Here is a 16,093-nt window from a genome sequence, read left to right as displayed (position 1 = left end):
TCCAGTCTTCACTAGGGGGGTGCGCTTTGGGTTTCCAATTCCAGTAGGTTCAGGATTTCTGAATCAGCCCCAGCATTGCTGAGCCGATTCGGAAATACTGAAGCAAAGCTTTCCGAAGTGCTTCGAAATGGTTTGGAAAACTTTTGTGTAGAGCAGCAGCCGCAGCACTTTTCTTGCCGTTTGCAAACACGAAACTTTTTTGGGTGCACACCCCTAATCCTCACCTCTTTATTTTCCACAGATGCATAGCTGTGTTAAGCAGTTAGGTCTAACTTCCACTATGCTCCCTACATGTATGTAATGTCAAGAGACACAAACAACAGGGGTGGGAGTGACATCTGCCAACTCTAGTGAAGCCCAGGAACGACAGCAGACACAAAATGAAACCTGTGGAACTTCATTATACTAAATTGGAAGAGCAGCTCACCCAACTCCATCATCCTCCCCATTCTAAAGGAAGGGGTTTCTGGACAGCTGCCAGTTGAAAGCCCTACTTGGGCAGGGATTGGACGCAGGCCTTTCTGAATACACAAGCACCGCTTTCTTAGTTGCAGCTTATGGGGTCTGGTCCCCTAGCGATGCAGCTGCCCAACTCCAGTGGCTCAGCTGCCAACCATCACTAGTGTGTCTTGAAAAGGAAGCCAGACTTATTTCACGGCTAGCTGGGTTTTCCATCCCTTCTGAAAAGGTCTCCATCACTCCCCACTGACCTGAGAGAGCAGCAGATGGAGAACGCTAGGCTTTTCGGACCAGGATGCTCATCACACATCTTCAGGAAAGGAAGGCCATCATCTCATTCACAAACAGGTTCCTTGGCCAAGGGTGGAAAGCGCTTGCTTCTTTCTTTCAGTCCCTTCTTTCCCCAAGAAGAACATGTCAGGCCCCAACCAACATTCCCGTTCCAGCTTTAATCAGCTCCATCAAGAGAAACATACCAAGGGACAGAGTTTAGAAAAAAAAAAAACCCAGCACCCAAATCACTTCCTCCCCCCTCCCCCAATAAAGGGTGGTCTTCTCTGTCATCAATGGTCTCCAACCAATGTACAAGCGGACTCCATTTTCCCCCAGTGGCATGGCGGTAAATTTTTTTTTGTCCTTGGATAAAAGACATGGACACAGGGGAACACAAACTATAGTTTCTCTCCCCCACCATGAAAGACCAGTGGGGTTATTTGACAAAGACAACGTTGTTTGAACTGCGGGAGGCCAGCCAAGCTAGAAATACATCCCTGTGAAGAAAAAGAAAAAAAGTCAGAAGAAAGGGGCATAATAATTCTGGATGCAAATTTCATGCACATCACCCTATTTATCCTAGCTCCCTGTTGTTCGGGTCTCGGGGCTTTTTTTGCTGCTTTGGGGGATTGCTGTACCCCCTAGTGAAGCTACACAGAGGTGGTACCACAGCCTTTGCGCACAGATGCTCATAGGAACTGCAGGATGGTAAGGGGAGGACGTTCAATCGCTGATGCTCTCAGGCCCTGGCACTGACTTTAGTGAGGTCATCACTGTGTCCCCTCTTCCTGTCACATGACTGATGAGCTTGTGGGTTCCCAGGTCTCAAAAGACCTGAGTTCACTGTCCTAGGGGATCACTTCTAGGAGAAAAGGGCTCACCACAGAAATGAATATAGATATCGTGCGGTCTTTTATGACAGCCATTCCCCAGGCCTGTCTAGTCCCTAATGATCACAGACAACAGAGGGATTCTTTGCAGATTCTTTGCTCTATCACGATGGCATGTGATCCCTTAGAGACATGGAGTTGGATCCATTCTGCTAACAGCAGAATTTTCCACCAATGCAAGAGGATGCCTGCACCAAGGTAAACCGCGACTGTTACCAAAATGGATCTAACTTATAGGGCTTTTAAAAGCAATCACTTTCTTAAAAGATCTGATTTGATTTCTGGTGTTTAAGCAGGATGGGTGACTTAACCAACCTCAGTCCCCAAAAGCCACCTGAACTAAAGAAAACTTGAAAAAGCATTTAATTCTACCCAAATCTTTGATGCCTGCGCCCACACTGCTACACCTTAACCTGCCAGGAGTGCTCAGCAGCATTGGACAGTCTGGCCACTCTCTTACACACCTGCAGTGCTTCACCACACACTCGCTGCTGCAGTATTCGTTGTCCCAGTCGCTGTTTGCTACTGGTGGGTTATCACAACCGGCACGGACACAGCGAGGGCGGGGGGACAAGGCCACTGGCGATTCAGACACCAGCTCCACGTGCATCGGGGACTCCACCTGGCAGGAGGCAGGAAAGGAAAATGTTTCGCATCAGCTACAACTAGGTTTACAAAACAGCTGCTCACCTGGGGCGAGCAAATAATCAGCTGCAAGTGACCCAAGGTGCGAGGAGTTGGGGTTTGTAAAATGAAAATGCCATCCACCATTCTTTGCAGGTTACAATGCCTACCTGGCAAAAAAAAGGCTATGGACTGAATTGGTGTGATCTAATTTCCATTCTTATTGAGTGGCAATTTGCTTTCATAAGACTCCAAAAGAAATGCAAAAAAATCTTGACCTCACGTGGGTAACTCCCACATACTTTTGAACTAGCTTTCTCCCTGGTGCTCACCTCCCCATTATATCCCATCCATGGGTATTTGCAGACAAGAGATACCCATGTGCAGAAGGGCTGGCAATTGTGCCACCTGAATCCCTGCTATTTGGGCACTCCTTCCAAGGTGCAAAGATGGCTTTCTCTATTTCAAAACCCTGCAGTCTCTATCACATTCCCATAACAGGAGGGAACACAGTGGTTTAAGAGTCTATGTAGCCACAGTAAGGCCACTGATCACAGACAGGTACTGTGGTCAAGACTTGAGGCTATTTTCAGAATCCATATTTTATTCACTCTTTTACTTTGGAAACCAGCTTGGCAGAAGAAAATACCAGTGCCCTTCAGTGGGTCCCCACCCCCAAACAGACTTCCTCCCCCAAAGGTTCCCCCCCCCATACACACACTTGTTCTGTAAGCCAGTGCTTCTCATTCCCGATGACACAAGGGGATGACTGTGAAGAATCAATGGAACAGACCTCCCAGATTCCAGGGTGAAGTGTCTCGTCTCAGCCTCCCCTCTCAAAATTCCTAGCTGCTTACCTCTGGCACGACATCTGCTGTGATCATCTCGACAGGTTCCGGGGAAGCCCGGAGCTCAGGGCCGGGTCTCTCGGGGCTGCTTTCTTCCGTCCGCAGGGCAAGGGGCTGGATCTGCAGGGCGGGCGGGGGCAAGATTTTGATCTGCAGTGGGGGCGGTGGCTGCTGAAGGTTCAGGCGCACCTTTTGCTGCAGGGGGGGCTGCTGCATGGCCTGAAGAGGGGGTGGCTGCTGGAGAATTGTGACCGGCTGGGCTGGAGGCTGCTGAGGCATTTGTTGAAGAGGTGGCGGGTGGAGCCGCGGCAGGTGCATGGAGGAAGCGGCGGCGGCAGCTGCTGCCAGAACTGAGCGGGTGACAATCTGAGTGGTCCCCGTCCCAGCCTGCAGCTGGCTCAGCTGGATTCCCCGAGAAGTCATCACGGCTGCGGGGATAACCGTCACCACACCCCCTTGCGACGACACCGCCAATGAGGGGGGCAGCATCTGCTTGGGGATGATGATCTTTGTGATACTTGTCTGGCCTGCCGCCTGGGGGCCCGTCGCCGAGGTCACCACCACAGTGGGCTGGGTTGGGATGACAGCTGGAGGGGGGCTCTCGAGCGTTGGAGGGGTGGGTGGCGTAGGAGCCGGAGAGGGAGCAGGTGCTGCATCGGGAGCTGGCGGCTGGGTTAGCGATGAGACTGGGTCCAATTCCACTGTTTCCACTATCGTCTGTGAAAAGAAAGGGGTAAGAGAAGGGCGGGAAGCAGGCGGACCCAATCCGGAATGGGGTTCATCTCTGCTGTTGTCCTCATAAAAATCAGAGGCCAAAAGGCAATGACTTGCCAGACACCAGCTTGAATACAAAACAGAAGTAGACAGAAAGTGGAAGATACGGCGACCTCGTGAAGAAGGCCGGAAGGACATGGTATTCTCTAAACCAGTCAGGAAAATGGCAGGCAGTAACACAGATTACAGGATGTGCTGTATGTGTCCTCCCCTTTTCACTCCTCACCCAAAAAGTGAAGGCCGAGAAAAAATTGGAGACCCCCCCCCCCTCATTCCCTCCCCAGTACTTTTTTCAGTTTATTTATTTTATTTATGTCATTTATAGTCCACCTTTCTCACGGAGACTCATGGTGGATTACACAGTGTGAGATTAGTACAGTCAACATCAGGAATATTTCCATAAATGATGCCATAGGGTAAATAGATACAAGCTCCCAAAGACATGGCGTTAGTAGGAATCCAACACAACATAGTGGTGACGTTTATGGTTCCTAACTCATTAGCAGATCATCTGAGATCCCCTCCCTACAATTCAGGCCTCCTATCTGAGTAAAAAACCTTTTTGAATAATTTGGTTTTGCATCCTTTGCAGAAAGCCAGGAGAGTAGGGGCTCTTCTGACCTCCTCAGGGAGGACATTCCCCAGGGTAGGGACCACTATAGAGAAAGCCCATGTACAGGCTGCTGTCAATTTCGCCGCTGTGCAGGGTGGCACCTGCAGGAGACCCTGTTCGGAAGAACGAAGCTTTAGGGAGCACTTTTTTTAAAAAGGCAATTTTTTATCTTTGGAATGAGTGGAAGAAATATTTTTTCAGACAAGGTTTTATTCACTCAAAACGTATAGCATGAAAACATCTCTGAACGTTTCAATTTTCTACAAGAAAAATGGGAAATTTGGTGGAACGCTGAAAAAATTATGAATGCCTTTTCTTTTTGGAATTCACGAAGAGTGCTAAGATAGGGTAAAGCAATTTGCAGCTCGCTTGCTCTAATATTAGGTGTATTTGTAGTTTTGCTTTTATACTTTTAAATTCCATAAAATTTAAGTTAACACAATTTTAGGTGCTAAATACATTACAAGTACGAATTTTATGCTGCTAAAATGGCAAAGCAAGCTTAGGTTTGGCTTAAAAGTTACCTTTACATATTTCCATTTTTCTCACCCTGCTCCCCCTCCCCCCCCACAAAAGGTGTATTTGTAGTTTTGCTTTTATACTTTTAAATTCCATAAAATTTAAGTTAACACAATTTTAGGTGCTAAATACATTACAAGTACGAATTTTATGCTGCTAAAATGGCAAAGCAAGCTTAGGTTTGGCTTAAAAGTTACCTTTACATATTTCCATTTTTCTCACCCTGCTCCCCCTCCCCCCCCCACAAAAAAACAGGGGAAGGGCTTAAAAATTCCAGAATTTTTATCTCTCTTCTCTTTCTCCCCCACTCCTACTTTTTCCAGCAGTCAAGAAGGGGCCGCCAACTGCGTGTCCTCTGCCAACCTATCCTAAAGGTCCTTATAGCTCAATAGTTTTGCGTGCAGCAGAGGCCAGGTTCAACCCCCAATATCTTTTGTTTTTGAAAGAAGTAGCATGTATTTGGAAAGACGCTTGCCCAAGACCTTGCACAGCTACTTCTCATTCAAATGCAATAGTTGTGTGTTCTGACTCGGTGTCTTACATAAAAACACAGAGCTGGAAGTGATAGCCAAGGGTCATCTAGTCCTACCCCCTGCACAATGCAGGAAATTCACAGCCACCTCCCCCCACTCACTCCCCCAGTGACCATTGCTCTATTCCCAGAGGACAGCATACCTGACACTCTTGGTTGTCTCGATAGGCTGCCAGCGCTTGTAGATACTCCTTTTTCGCTGCCTCTGTCTTCCGTTTGTAAACCTGGGAAAGGAAGGAGAGGGACACTGGTAGTGTGGCCCCCTGCAGAGATCTGAACAACAATGAATAGCCCCTTAACATGCTTCGGTAGAGTAGGGCTGAAGCAGATAATCAATTACATGGCCATATCTATCTATTAAACATGTTCTGATTTGTTTAAGAGAAAAGCCCTATTCAATGTAAAGTTAAAATGTAAGTACTGCATTATCAGCTAGTTGGTATTTTAACAAAAAACTGCGGATGGCAAGTGTAAATACTGCCAATGATTACCAGAGCCAGGGCAGGCTTGGCATTTCCCAGGACTTTGCAAGATCTCTGTTCCTGGAAGGAGCTAGAGTGCACTCCATTCAACCAACCATTCTGGAGGAACTGCCTGGGAGCGGAAGAAGTTTATGTTGTAAACTGCTTGGAAGACTTGATGGTCATGAAGCAGAATAGGATCTCCCCTCTTCTCTCACATTAAGGAGAAAATGCTTCTTCTAAGATGATGCTTGCAGTGAGACACGTAGGAATCATCCAAAAAACAAATAATAGATCAACTAGAATGTCTAAAATTAACAACTAAGATTTCTTCAATTGGCCAACAGTTTGCTTTACAAAGGTCACAAATCCTGAGTTACCTTCAACTGAGTATTGGCTTGTATCCTATTGACTGTTTCCATCATTGCGGGGGGGGGGGGGGGGAGAATGACGCACAATTTCTGTTGCTTCCCCCTCCCACTGCCTATGATGTTCCAAAGGTCTAGTGACCCCAAGAACAAAATTTCAGGAGGCTCAGTAGAAGAAGGAGGCAATAAAATCCTGTTCCACAAGCTGCACTCACCGATCTTGCAAAATATGAAGCAACAATAATAATTGCTGGATTTTTTAAATCACTGTATCTGCCGTCCTGGTCATGAGCCATCACACAGAAAACGGAATAGAAATACAACTTGTTCGAAGTGCTCTTTCCTTTCATTACAATAGCGGCCTTTGGCTTTTCCAGATCTTGGAACCACTGATCACATGACATTACTGTCATGTGACCAGAAGGGGTGTCAGGGATATGACCTCACGGGGGGCGGGGGTCAAGGCCCACACTGCAGGCAGCAGAACAAGCAAGCTGAGAACTGTAAGCGGGAGCTGAGCTCTGGGAAGCATCCTGCAGAGAGGACCAAGCTGAGGGCCGGCATCTGTGACTGTCCTGCCGCTCCTTAACATGCGCCTCTGCTCTCCATGCACACACAGCAGCAGCAGGTCCTTCCACAAAAATAGCAAAATGTAATGGAGATTTTATAAGAGCAGCGGGAGCTCTGAAACCCTCTGGCCGGTCCTGACTTGTGGGCTAAAGACCCCAGCATTGTTCAATAGAGGGGGGAGTGTGGTTCAGAGATAGAACGTAGCTGCAATCCCTGCTACCTTTCAGTGGGCTTCCAGTAGAAGGGACAAGGAGGACCCTTTGCTTTGCTTGCCATCTCAAGACAATAATGGCCTAGATTGACCAATGACATGACTGAACAGGACAGTTCCAAATATTCATAACTAGGGATGTGCACTTTGGGTTTCCGATTTTTTAACCTGAATCGAGTCCGATTTAGAAAGATTCAGGATTCCCATATCGGCCCCAGCATTGCTCAGCTGATTCGGGAATCCCAAAGCAAAGCTTTCTGAAGCGACCTGTATCGCTTCAGGAAGCTTCGGGAAAAGTAGCAGGAGCCACATCACTTTTCTAGCTGTTTGCATTTGCATTTCCTGCCCTGTTGCTTTTTTCACCTAATGGGAGGGGGAGGAGGAAGCAACACTTTTCTTGCCGCTTAGAGCTTCGGTGTGCTCCGTAAAGATTCCTAAATCTTTATGGAGCATACCGAAGCGTTTAAACACCCAAATTGTTTCCCCATTTCGGGTAAATCCAATGTGGGAAACCCGACTCTTTTTCGGGCGCACACCCCTATTCATAACCTCCTGAATGGTCTACTGCAACTACAGTCTATTTATCAAGCTTGGGTTTTTTCTCTCCCTGCCCTCTCCTGAGCAACTCCCATTGCTTTACCCCTCCCATGCCCTCCTATGTTCCCCTACCCATTCTCTGGGCACGTACTTGCTTCTGCTCTTCTCCCAAGCTGTCCCACATGGAGGCTACGATCTTGGAGACCTCCCCAAAGGTGGCGCTGGGGTTCTGCCCCTTGATTGCCGCCTGTGTGTCCCGGAAGAACAAAGCATAGGCTGAGACAGGCTTCTGGGGCTCATTAGGGTCTTTCTTCTTCTTCTGTTTCTTGGTCGGTTTCTGCTTCTTCCCAACATCCAGTACCACCGTAGGCACCGTGACTGGCGTCAAGGCTGCCGAAGCTACCGGCACAGGTTTCGCAGTGGAGACTTGCTGTGGGAGGGAGATGGATACAGTCAGAAACAGTGCCATGGAACCCAAAGGTTAGACCTGCGAGGAGGATTACAGTGGCTTCAAGCATAAGAAAACTGAACTGATTCTGCTTTGCTCGCTGGCCTATCAGGCTATTCTGTTTTCTCTTCTCTGCATACACTGGATCTTGCCAGCAATACCAACACTAAGTATGTATGGGCAACATGCAGCTCAACCGGGCTGCCAGTTTTCAAAACAGAAGACAGGAAGCGGTTTAACCACAGAGTAACTAGGGAAACAGCCAATATTAGAATGAGACACTGATAATTTAGAAGAAAAAAATAAACAGAGAGAAAAAACTAATTTGCAACGGCTCGCTTCTAAATGCCTCCTAAGTCCGAGAAAATAGTCCCCAAACCAAAATGCTGGGGGTTCAGACCAGTGGAACTGACTAGGTAGTTGAAGGGAAGTAATCATAACTCACACTTGGTTGCTACGTTACACTAACTCCCCAAAAAGATGCAGACTCTGGCTGGCCCCTTGACACAGGATGTATAATAGTGAGTAGAGGTGGGCATGAACAGCAATACGAACAAAAAAAAGCCACGAACAGCCGATCAGCTGTTCGCGAGCAAGCTGTTCGTGAGGCCCTGTTCCCGACAAACATGTGTTAGTTCCAAGCCCTGTTCCTGGTGTTCATCAGCAGTTCGTCAAACCAGACAGTCTGGCGCCTTTCAATCAATTCCTTTGGCAACAGTAGGCACAGACTTTCTGAACTCTGTCTGAACTCCTGTTGCCCTGGGAACCTCAATCTAAGCCCAGGGGCACTTCAAACACACACACACACACACACACACACCGGGACTCAGGCGTTTGTCAGGGAAAACCCTGACAAGGGCTGATTGCAGCCTGCCATTTGCAAACGGCGCCAGAAACTTTCTTCCCTTCCAAGTCTCCCCCCTCCCTCCCATGAACAGCCAACCACAAACATGTTCGTGAACAGGGTCAGGTTCGTGGTTGTTCGTGATTCCCTGTTCGTGGATGGCAATGAACAACGAACATCGTGTTCGGGGGTTTTTTTTTCTGTTCGTGCCCACCTCTAATAGTGAGTCCACGGGGGACAGAATGAAGGAAAGTCTCATACTGCCTGGGATGTGGGAAAGAGATGCTGCAGCAGACCAAAAAGGGATCCAAGCACTCCCTCTGCATGCAGAAAGGCCCCAGGTTCAACCTTAAACGTCTCCAGAAAGACTTCTACCCTAAGAGCAATTATGAGTTTGATCAGAAAGCACAGGCTTAAATTTTTATTTCCTTACTTCATGGATAGCCCAATTGGCTTAGAAAATCATACTGTGTAGGCAGAGACTCACCCGCCTAATCTCTTCTGGCTCTTCCTCCTGCATGGAACTGGTGGGCGAAGGGGCAGGTGACAGCCGCTCTTCTGGCGACTGAGCAGCTGGGGGAAGAATGGCCCCGCCTCCCAGGCTAAGCCCCAGCTGAGAGCTGAGCTCTGACTGGTCGATGGTAGTCAGCTGGGTGTGCCCCATTAAGTCCGTCATTGGCACATCAATGGTGACTGGTGGGTTTGCATTGTACTGCGTACCCATGGGATGATCCAAGTCCTAGAATGGGGGCAAGTGGGGGGGAAACAGCTTGGGTCACATAGGAGAACTAATGAAGGCAGGTAGCCCCAAAGCCCACTTGCCAGAGTGCAGGATCTGAAGCCCTGCAGCAAGAAGGATGCCTAGCGGCTCCCAATCACCACCACCATGCCCCCCCCCACAGTTGCTTTCACAATTGCTGCAGTTCATACAAAGAAATAGCAAAAGCTTCTCACTTGGTTCTCCTAAACTCGGTGCCAGAGAGATAAGACTCCATCTCTGGGTGTGCCAGAGGACTCCAAAGCAGAGATCCAGAAATAACGACAACCACAAGATACTTGCCAGTCCTTGTTTCCACACCCTCCAACTTTTCACAGACGAATCTGATGCTCCTGCACACATGTCCTTACCTTATGTACCACCTTTACTTGCTGTGTCTTTGTCTCACACCAAAGGTCTGAGAACGTTCACTGCAGAGCTGTTCAGCTATGTTTACCAACCAACCAAGCCTCCCCACGGTGTAACTGAACAGGGCACACGTTTCTCCCCTTTCCACCCTCATCTCCGTCTTCCTCTCTTTCCTGTGATGGATCTCAGATTCTACACTCCTGAGGGTGGAGACCCTGAAGACCCACAAACACTAAGGGTGCTAAGCAAAGAAATAAACAGCGAGTAATGACCGCCCATATTAGCCACTATGGCCTGCCTGGATCTACGTACTCACCATAGCTAGCCCGCTGCTCAGGAGCCCGCCTCCTTGTTCCATGAGGCCGTGGCTGATGCCCACGGGGATGTCAAGTGCCTGCACTCCATACTGGGCAGAGAAGCTGGTGTCCTGGGCAGTCACGGGGTCGCCCAGGTCCTCAAAGTGGCCCACCACGTCGGAAACAGCCAGGGAGGGGTCAGCGTCCAGCGCGATGGGTGGGATCTCGAACTCTTCATCCCCAAGGCTCGGCGTATGGAAGGTCTGTGCAGAAAGATGAGGGAGACTTCAGTATTGACATGGGAAGGCAAACTGTTTCCATCCAGCCTTGGGTCTCTCTTGATCTCCCCCACCTCCGCCCGCAAAACACGGGTTCCATGACCACTGCAGACACCCATGTAGCCCCGTCTCACCTCAGCCCCTGACAGGAAGGGGTGGGTTGTCCCACTGATAGCCAGGTAATTCTCATTTCCTCCAGGGAACTGAAGAAAGAAGAAGAGATAACAGTAAGGAAGCTGGGTGTGCATCAAGATTGTCCCCCTTGCAACTCCCACCACTTGGCGTAGCAAGGAGGAATGAGGACTTGTTCTGCCAAGCCAACCTATGGTGGATGATTCCTGCACCACCTAAACAACCTCCTATCAGACTTCTGCAGAACATTCCCCGAGGCCTGCAGCAGGGAGGCTGAGTGGGGATTTTACAACACAAGATGGATCAGGGAGTAAATGGGATGATGGATTTTTTTTTAAGTCACTTCCACAGCCGTTTATCTTGGAAGCCAGGTCCTCCCTGTATAAAAGGGGAGGAATTAAATACTGCTGCCTCATTGATAAGAACTGAACCAGAAGTTTGATCTGTAGGATTGCCAAGACCCTCCGGGGCCTTTGCCAGCTGAGCTACAGAAACTGGCACAAAGTTTTTCTCAGCGTAGAGAGAAGCTCTTTCACCTGCAGCTGTTAAAGGCACAGTTGGAGGGCCAATACAAAAAGTGGGCAACCCAACAGATGCGGGGGACCTAATGCCTTGTGTGCCATCGCTTAGCTAATGACTCCGATCCACTGGTGTCAGTCAGTCAGTTCAATTACTTCAAAGCGCCCAAGGGACATGGGTGGGGCTCACTGTAGACTGAGGCACTGTTCATGTTAAATGGGTGTCAGTCAGTTCAGGAAACCAACTCCAAAGAACTCCGCATAAGGGTAGGCTGGTCAACAGAGATATGATGGGGCAGTATCGAGTCCACATCATGCCATACACCTGATTGCATTCCAGGCAGCCTTCTCTAAACAGCAACTCTGCTTAATTTTGCTGTCAGCAACCAGGTAAAAGAGCACAATGTAAGGTATAATTAATACAGTTGCTTCAATCCCCTCATTTGAGGGATGAATCAAAGGATGAAATGGGGTGGGTCGATCTTTTCTACCTTTTAAAAGGCCCCTCTTTGTTTGCTTCTTGTGATATAAAGGTTGTGCATACATTAAACAACAGGATTGTGCTTGGTACCGAAATAACACACAAAGGGAGCAATCCTAGGAGGGCTTACTCAGAAGTAAATCCCGTGTTATTAAATGGGGTTTACTCCCAGGAAATTGTCTTTAGGATTCCACCCAAACTGTATGTTGGTGGTCAGAACATGACAATCATTGACTAAACTCTCTAGCCCTGTACAGGCAGTCAAAATACAAATCTCATGGGCAGCAATCGCTCTTGGAGATCAAGGGGTACAGCTGGAAGTCTGAAGGCCAAAGCACAAAAGTGAAGAGACATTGAACCAGCACAAGCATGCGATTAGCCATTAGGCTACAAGGGGGACTGGTAAGTAGATGTTCTGGAGACGGGACTGGCTGCAGCTTTGACTGGGTCTGCTTTAAAAGGCAGGATTTGAAGAAGGTTGTGAAAAAAGGAGTTACAATTCCCCAGTATGGGCAGACAAAGGGGAGTCCATCAGAAACAGGTACAAAGGAGTGTCAATCAGAGGTCTGGTCCACACCACTGGATGGCAAAAGCATCCTTGCAGGGTGCCGAGTTTAGGTGTACACATTAGGGATATAAAATGTGACGTGTTTAAATGATAAAAATTCATTTATGTTGTCAATGTTGTTGTAAACATTTATATGTTTAAACGTTTTCCACAGGTAACCCTTTGACAAAGTTGCAAAGGGTTACCTGTACACTCCATCTGTGTCTGCAGAACATATTTTTAATTACTGGCCTTAATACTATTAATTGTCTGTGCATCAGATTGACATTAGAGCCTGTTAATGTGTTAAGTTTTCCTTTAACAAGGTCAAAAGCAGAGTTGATCACACATAAGAATACGTATGCAGTTGGACAGATTGTGAACTTGCTAAAGTTTACGCTAGCGAAAACAGTTGTAACATTGTAACAGTTGTTTTATTGAATGAAATTTACATTCCTAGTATATACAAGCACCATGACTTGTTCCTGAGCATTTCTGCCATTGTGTATCAGGCTCCTGGGTAGCCGTACTGCTAATGTCTAGAATTATACGGTGAAATGTGGCAAAGCCAAATCAGGGCAGACTTAGCCTTGGAAGTCAGTTCCTACTAAGGGCCTCCATATAGTCCCCCACCCATCCAAGAATGAACTTCATTTCATAATTCACTGCAGTCTTCCAACACTCCGATCTAGGCAAGGCTGCAAGCAATGAACTATGCCCTTAGACCATACAAAAACGGTAGAAAATGTGTATCCCCCTTAAATCTTTTTCAGATTTCCATCAGAATTTTCATGGGCGGAAGCCTATGTCATACGGGTGACAATTTTACTCTTTACCAACCGGCAAATGGCACACACCAGGGACACCTGACTCTGCACGCAAACACCGAGGGCATTGCCGAACTGTCTGATGCCCTGTCCACAGAGATGAGCATAGACATCGCTTGCTCCCAAAGCACTGAAAGGATGAGCATAAATGTTGCTTGCTCACAAAGCAGCTAGTGGTGGGATCCAGAAGCATCGCACAGCTCAATGGAACAAAAGGACCACTGGGTATCAAAGTGGGGTAGAGCTGCAGCTGACAGTCAAACTTCTGGGGAAGCATGAAGGAGCATGATCCGCTAATGAGTTAGGAACCATAGACTTCACCACTATGTTGTATTGGATACCTGCTAATGTCTTTGTAAAGTTGTATCTATTTGCCCTACGGCATTGTTCATGGAAATGTTCCTGATATTTACTTTACTAATCTCGCACTGCGCAATCCACCTTGCATCTCAGTGAGAAAGGCGGACTATAAATGACATAAATAAGATAAATAATAAATAAGGCCCATCTGGCTCAATGCCACCACATGCCCCCAAAAGCACCATGTCCAGCTCCGCGTGTTTTACTCCGTGCAATTCAAACCACAGTTCAGCAAAATCAGGACTGAATACAGAGCACGACCTGAAGATGCCCAGAGAAGAATCGCTCCAAGCTGATTCAAGCAAGTGAGCCAGCCAAAAGAGACACTAGCCAATCTGTGTGAGGCTAGGGGAAATTCCAAGCGGTGATTGGTGAGACACCGTGTATGAACCAAAAGGAAGTCAAAAGCTAAATGGCATCTTTCCAAAATTTTTGACAAAAGATACTTTTGGGGAAGAAATGCAAGACTTACAGCACTGCAGAGATAGAGATAAGATCACACAGAGCTGTTCATGCATCCCTTTCATTCGACAAAGAACACCCTCCTAATCAGTTCCACAGCATTCAGTGAGCAATTCACTTTGAGGTCAAACACCCAGGACAAAACACAAACCCCTCTTCCTCTCTGGTACTATGAAGGGCATTTAACTGGGCTCTCTTTCACTCACAGCACAAGCATCAGACCAACTGAGCACAACCCAATGCTTTTTTTAAAAATTCAAAGGACAGATGTTATTCTCTTTCCTGGAGAAACCACCACCCCTCATTCCAATGTTTCTAACATTTTTATCCCATCTTTCTTCCAAGGAGCTCAGAGTGCCATACACACATCTCTCCTCTTCAGTTTTATTCACACAACAGCTTCATAACCTTCACATTGTAGGCTGGGCTAAGGGAAAGAAAGGCTGTCCCCAGGTCAACTGCTTAGCTTCAGGACCATGGGATTTGAACCCAAGCCTCCTAGATACTGATACTGCACTAACCATTACAGACTTCTCTTCCCCTCCCATCCACGTAAGACCCACAGAATACTATTTGGACACAGCCTCGCCAACACCACGCCCAACTTGACTTTCGTCACAAATAGCAAGTGCCTGCTTCATCCCAAAGGGTTATTCTGAATCCATCTTCTACCTCCCAAAATTCTTCCCTCTACCTCCACATTTGTTCTCCACCACACAGGACCTGCACCCACCCTGCTGCTCCCCAAAGCCTCCTTTCAAATTGCTCCTCCCTCATCTGCCTCTACTACTTTGCATGCTGTTCAGCAAACCTTTTCCCAAAAAGCTACTTTCTTCTCAGCTGGAGGAACACCCAGAACCCCAACAACCTTCTGCGCTGCCATTCCATGCGAATACAAAAAGCAAAGATCTGGTCTAAAGGTGTGCTTAGCATAGCATCCTTGTCCAGTCCAGTTATCTCACTACTGACACTAATTTCTGCCATAATCAAGCTGTGTTGTAACACTGTACCTTTACATCCCAACTCCCATTCTTTGATTCACCCCACCCACCCACTGACTGAGAAATAAAGGTTCAGGGGAGCTTTGACTCTCGCATGCTCATACCCTGAAAACCTTGTTGTTCTTCAAGGTTCTACTGCTGTTCTACTGTAGACCAACACCATTACCGACCTGACACAGTCCTTAAAGTAGTCTCTAATGTTTTTGTTACACCAACCCTGATGCCCTGAGACTTTGACTACACCAACAACTATAGTCTAATGCTAGCTATATGACAACATCTGGGAAGCTTACACTTTGAAAATCTTCTTGGTTTCTGAGGTGCCACTGGACTCCCACCCGGCTTGTCCAGTACAGCAGAAAAAAGCAAGAGCCCAGTAGCACCTGGCATCTGAAATCGCTCCACTCTCCAAGGTATAAGGACTGATGGACTCACATTCTAACTGTATCTGAAGAAGTGAGCAGTAACTCACGAAAGCTCATGCCCTACCACAAAGTTTATTAGTCTTGTAGTGCTACCCGACTCTTGCTGTTTTCTACTGCTACAGGGAGACTAACACGGTTACCCATCTTGAGTTATGTCCAGTAAAGCAAATTAGAGGCTGGCAGAAGCCAAGGAAGTCCACAGCCCCGCCTTCCCTGTTGCCACCCTCCAGCCACTGGCACTGAGAGATAGACTGCGTCCAACTGCAGAAGCTCCATTTCGTCTCCCTGGAGCGATCTGTCCGTATATCCGCTTCTCAGGAACACCTTCCCTTGCTCCTTCACACCCATCGCTGCCTCGCACCTCTGGCCATGAGGGCGTCCGCTTATGAGGGGGCAGGTTGGGCCCTGGCGCTGAAGCTCTCCCCCGCCCCACAAGACCGACCTCGTCCTCCCCACTTCCAGAGCTGGCTCACGAGGAACACACCCCGAAGGCCACCTCATTTCTCGGCCCCTCCCCGCAGCCCCAGAGCAGCTTCCCGGCCGCCTCCCCTCACCTCCATGGCCACCGCCCGGGAGCCTCGCGGAGAAGGGGGGGAGAGCCGCCACACTCTCCCCCTCCCCCCGCCTTTCTTCCCCCTTGCGCCTCGGCCGGAGCCGGAAGTGTCTTCC

The 16,093-nt window shown here is 48.1% G+C and overlaps 1 protein-coding gene across 2 annotated transcripts; it reads right to left on the bottom strand.

The window, feature by feature from the left end:
• Positions 1–882: 882 nt before the first annotated feature.
• On the bottom strand, positions 883–16,093 carry TOX4 (TOX high mobility group box family member 4). 2 transcript variants are annotated; one of them, XM_054992775.1, is made up of 9 exons: positions 15,979–16,093; positions 10,806–10,874; positions 10,414–10,656; positions 9,459–9,710; positions 7,831–8,109; positions 5,676–5,756; positions 3,104–3,811; positions 2,087–2,244; positions 883–1,229 (listed from the first exon to the last, which is right to left on the bottom strand). In XM_054992775.1, the coding sequence occupies exons 1-9, from the start codon at positions 15,982–15,984 to the stop codon at positions 1,169–1,171; spliced, it is 1,857 nt and encodes a 618-aa protein (XP_054848750.1). In that variant the 5' UTR covers positions 15,985–16,093; the 3' UTR covers positions 883–1,168. The 2 variants fall into 2 exon arrangements, with proteins under 2 accessions (XP_054848750.1, XP_054848749.1); XM_054992774.1 differs by lacking the exon at positions 15,979–16,093 and having other exon boundaries at positions 10,806–10,919.

Source organism: Eublepharis macularius, chromosome 12 (assembly GCF_028583425.1).
Source record: "Eublepharis macularius isolate TG4126 chromosome 12, MPM_Emac_v1.0, whole genome shotgun sequence".
Classification (NCBI taxonomy): domain Eukaryota; kingdom Metazoa; phylum Chordata; class Lepidosauria; order Squamata; family Eublepharidae; genus Eublepharis; species Eublepharis macularius.
This window is presented reverse-complemented; position numbering and strand designations above follow the sequence as displayed.

Excerpts from the sequence above, each read along its gene's own strand:
- TOX4 (XM_054992774.1), bottom strand. The coding sequence starts at position 10,919 with ATGCACACCCAGCTTCCTTACTGTTATCTCTTCTTCTTTCTTCAGTTC. Across the intron at positions 9,711-10,413 it reads TGAGCAGCGGGCTAGCTATG|GACTTGGATCATCCCATGGG; the intron begins GTGAGTACGTAG and ends CCCCCATTCTAG. Across the intron at positions 1,230-2,086 it reads TGTGTGGTGAAGCACTGCAG|GGATGTATTTCTAGCTTGGC; the intron begins GTGTGTAAGAGA and ends TTTTCTTCACAG.